Raw genomic sequence first — 4229 nt, forward strand, 5'->3', positions numbered from 1 at the left:
CTAATCAGAGTCTTCTATTTCTATCCCCACTCCTCGTTCTGCAGATCTTGCATAATGCATAAAGCATGATGCATAAGGAGTCGAAAAATCCGTAAGGATGAATTTTTATGCGTTATGCAAACGGATACGCGTCTAGATTTGTCCACCATTAATTGTGTTCGCTAATTTCAACCAGTTTCTAACCTCTTCTCTTGTTGACAATACGTGGTAAGTACACTTATCGATTCTACTATATATTCTTAATATAATAATATAATTATATATATATATATATATATTATATTATATAATTACTAAATTAATAATATATATAACAATCACATTAATATATTTTATTTCGATAGGAAAATAGATCATGATTCATATTTTTTTGATTCTCAATATCAAGATGAAAATTTCTGTGGAGAGAATCAATATTCTCAATATTCTGAAAATGAAAATGTTTGTGAAATAGAGAATCAAAATGAAATCGATGGAGATGCTTTGCTCATTTCTTTGGTGCGTGATTATCCTTACATATATAACAAGGAACTGACTGATTTCAAAGATACTTTTAAAAAACAGAATGCCTGAACAGAAATAGCAAGCATTTTGAATATGACAGGTATATAATATATTTTTATACATTGCAATTTATTTTAACAGATTTTAAATTGCATATGTTAAACCAGTGACACAGTGTAATTTTTCATGTTAGATTGTAAACTAGTAAACTACTTGCTGAAAATACAGCCTGCAGCATTTTTAGCAAGACTAGATTGCATGCGATCTAGCATGAAAAATTAATATATTTAATATTATTTTTGTTGCTAGTGGACGAGTGTCAATCACGATGGACGCGATTAAGAGAGCGATACACAAGAGAAAAAAAACAAAGACAGGAAGAAACAACTACTGGAAGTGGAGCATCAAAAAGGAAAACTTTTGAGTTTTTTAACAACATGCAATTTTTGGATCCATTCGTTAAGAAAAGAAGGTATAGTAAAAATTAGGATGTTGAAAAATTAGAATAATCAAGATTTCTTTTTTGTATATTAGTCTTAGAACTCTTTGCATGTTACGGCAATTTTTTGACATTATTTTTTTCTTTTTTCAGAACAATGACTAATGTGCAACATGCCAAAAGCTCTCCATTGACAAAACGATGTATTTCTCTTCAAAAGTAAGATATATACATAATTCATATAAAATTAAAAGCGCTTTTATTTGCAAATCTGTAATAAAATTTTTATTTTCTAATTTTAGAAACTTTAACTTTAGTAACGAAAAAGAAAATCTCTCTTTGGCGAATGTGGCTACCTTACAACAGAATTTTTCAAAAGTTAACAATGCAGAATCATTGGAACAAAATCGATTTACAAGCTTAAGTGGCAGAAACGTTAATGTATCTCCTACAAATACAACTACTTTACTTGAACAACAACAGTCTTTTACAGAAATAAATCAAGCAAAAATAAATCAAAGATAAATATTTTTACAAGCATTTTTATTTATGGCATTTTTTTAATAAATTTTTTATTTGTTTCATTTAAAAAAAATTTATATTTGTGTTTAGAGACTCAACTTCACTTTCACACAAATCAAGCGACGCGGTAACATCATGCCAGTCTGATGCTTCTTCAATATCAGTATTAAATGCCTCTGATTATGCGCGAAAGAAAGGTTTAAGTAGGCAAATAAAATCAAAAGGAAAATCGCAGCCAGATGTCGTAAATGCAATTTCTAAAGTTACATCTTTACTAGAGAATAAATACTCTTCAATTTCTCTTCTTATTTTTATTGTCCCTTCTTTTTTTTGATAGATCAGACCATTTCTAATAAAAATGATGAAAACTAAAACTATATTCAAGTATATATAAATAATCATAATAATAATATAATAATTACATATACACTCACCCGAAAAAAAAGCGGTACACTGAAAATGTGGGAAAAATTCATCAAATTTCAACTGACGATAACTTCGTAAATAATAAAGATAGAAAGTTCTATAAAATATGGAAATGAAGCTAAAAATCTCTACTTTAAGAATCAATTTATTTCAATGTTGCAAAATAAATTTATTGAAAATGGCGGATGACAAAGCGCGAGCATGCAAAATTGAAAAATAATGGTTCGAGTTTGCGACGGTGCACGGTATAAACAAAAAATTGTAGCTTATTGGGATCAAAAGCGTACGAAAGTACAGAGTCTCCTCTTTAAAATGCTTTTTTATGCATCTCGATACGATGATTTTTCGCCGAGAGATTCGCATTTGAAGAAAAAGGCAGATTCTTACTTCAAATGCGAATCTCTCAGCGAAAAATCATCGTATCGAGATGCATAAAAAAGCATTTTAAAGAGGAGACTCTGTACTTTCGTACGCTTTTGATCCCAATAAGCTACAATTTTTTGTTTATACCGTGCACCGTCGCAAACTCGAACCATTATTTTTCAATCAATTGTTTTGCATCCGAAGGAGATGTCTGCAGATCTTTTGTGATTTCTTCGCCCTGACTTTTTGTTTATGCTCGACCGCACATTGCGAGAAGAGTGCTTGATTTCTCTTGATCTTTTTCTTTCGAGACGCGTTACTTATTCGTACGACTTCGTCAAAGTAAACAATAATTAATCTTTTCGCATTGAAATTATTGGTCAATTATGGCGACGATAAGTCCTGAAAAAGCTGCTCAAGTTGTAGCGTTAATTGAAGATGGGAGAAGTCGAAGGTACGTTGCTGAGGCACTTGATTTATCAGTGTCAATCGTGCAACGTGCTTATGCTAGGTACTTGGAGACTAATTCTGTCCAAAGAAGACCTGGTTCGGGACGTCCTCGTTGTACGAATGAAAACGATGACCGATTTATTGTTTTAAATTCATTAAGAGACAGACATCGAACGGCTGTTCAAATTCGAAACAATTTAAGAGATGTCCGCGAATGTAATGTATCCGTTGACACTATTCGAAACAGATTAGCGGAACACGGTCTTTTTCCGCGCAGGCCAGCAAATGTACCTTCGCTTATGCGTCGCCATCGCGTAACTCGACTCAATTTTGCTGTCGAGCATGCAGGCTGGACATATGCAGAATGGAGTACCGTTCTTTTTAGCGACGAATCTCGTTTTTGTCTGTATTCTTCAGACGGACGAGAACGAGTATACCGTCGCGTTGGAGAACGATTTGCAGACTGTACTGTAAGTGAGAGGCCTAGAAGTAAGAATCTGCCTTTTTCTTCAAATGCGAATCTCTCGGCGAAAAATCATCGTATCGAGATGCATAAAAAAGCATTTTAAAGAGGAGACTCTGTACTTTCGTACGCTTTTGATCCCAATAAGCTACAATTTTTTGTTTATACCGTGCACCGTCGCAAACTCGAACCATTATTTTTCAATTTTGCATGCTCGCGCTTTGTCATCCGCCATTTTCAATAAATTTATTTTGCAACATTGAAATAAATTGATTCTTAAAGTAGAGATTTTTAGCTTCATTTCCATATTTTATAGAACTTTCTATCTTTATTATTTACGAAGTTATCGTCAGTTGAAATTTGATGAATTTTTCCCACATTTTCAGTGTACCGCTTTTTTTTCGGGTGAGTGTATAATAAATTATATAAAATATATCTTTGTAAATACTTACATTCTCACTTTTATAATCACAAAAAAAGTTCTCTTGATTTTCTTTTCAATATTGTGTGTTCCTATTTATTTCCTCTGTAACATGATTTTCAATATCAAAACTCAAAATCCTATCTCAAAATAAAAACTGAATAAAAGATATTTAAAATTTCTATGCTCTCTATGTATCGTCTTACTCACCATGTGATTTCGGTGTTCAAATAATTTTAAGGTTAGAATGTAAAGCCTTATGCACAAGCTTGTGCGTTGAAGAACGTTACGTTATGCTCTATGCATTATGCCTTATGCGTTATGTAAAAGTCTGTGCTCGAGCCTTTACACCGCCTGCGCAACCTGGTGGTGTATCTGTAGACTCAGAACTCGGCTGAGGGCCTGCGGCGCGTAGCGGCGCCGCGACGTACTACGCCGCTTCAGTGCAGCGGTGTGGCGGTATGCCGCCACAATGTATATGTATATATTAATTAATTGATTGATTAATTAGGTTATTTTTTATTCATTACACAAAGTTAAAGATAAGGAAAGGATATGACATTTTTCAGGTAGAGTTCCGAAAGAGTCTACTCTCCGATTTTCTGTCGTTTAGTATACTACTGTATTTTAGTGCGCTGATT

General features: G+C 33.0%; 1 protein-coding gene and 1 long non-coding RNA gene across 3 annotated transcripts; one reads left to right on the forward strand and one right to left on the reverse strand.

The window, feature by feature from the left end:
- Positions 1–461: 461 nt before the first annotated feature.
- LOC105677862 (uncharacterized) lies at positions 462–1799 on the forward strand. Of its 2 annotated transcripts, none has more exons than XM_067350539.1 (4): positions 462–604; positions 814–976; positions 1097–1162; positions 1556–1799. In XM_067350539.1, exons 1-4 carry the CDS (start codon positions 598–600, stop codon positions 1797–1799), a joined length of 480 nt encoding a protein of 159 aa, XP_067206640.1. In that variant the 5' UTR covers positions 462–597. The 2 variants fall into 2 exon arrangements, with proteins under 2 accessions (XP_067206640.1, XP_012232165.2); XM_012376742.2 differs by having other exon boundaries at positions 1246–1765.
- Positions 1020–3936, reverse strand: LOC136998163 (uncharacterized). The gene is made up of 3 exons (XR_010888796.1): positions 3799–3936; positions 3620–3693; positions 1020–1814 (listed from the first exon to the last, which is right to left on the reverse strand). It is a non-coding gene; the product is annotated as an uncharacterized lncRNA (long non-coding RNA).
- Positions 3937–4229: the final 293 nt, after the last annotated feature.

The sequence above is a fragment of the Linepithema humile genome, chromosome 2, assembly GCF_040581485.1.
Source record: "Linepithema humile isolate Giens D197 chromosome 2, Lhum_UNIL_v1.0, whole genome shotgun sequence".
Classification (NCBI taxonomy): Eukaryota; Metazoa; Arthropoda; class Insecta; order Hymenoptera; family Formicidae; genus Linepithema; species Linepithema humile.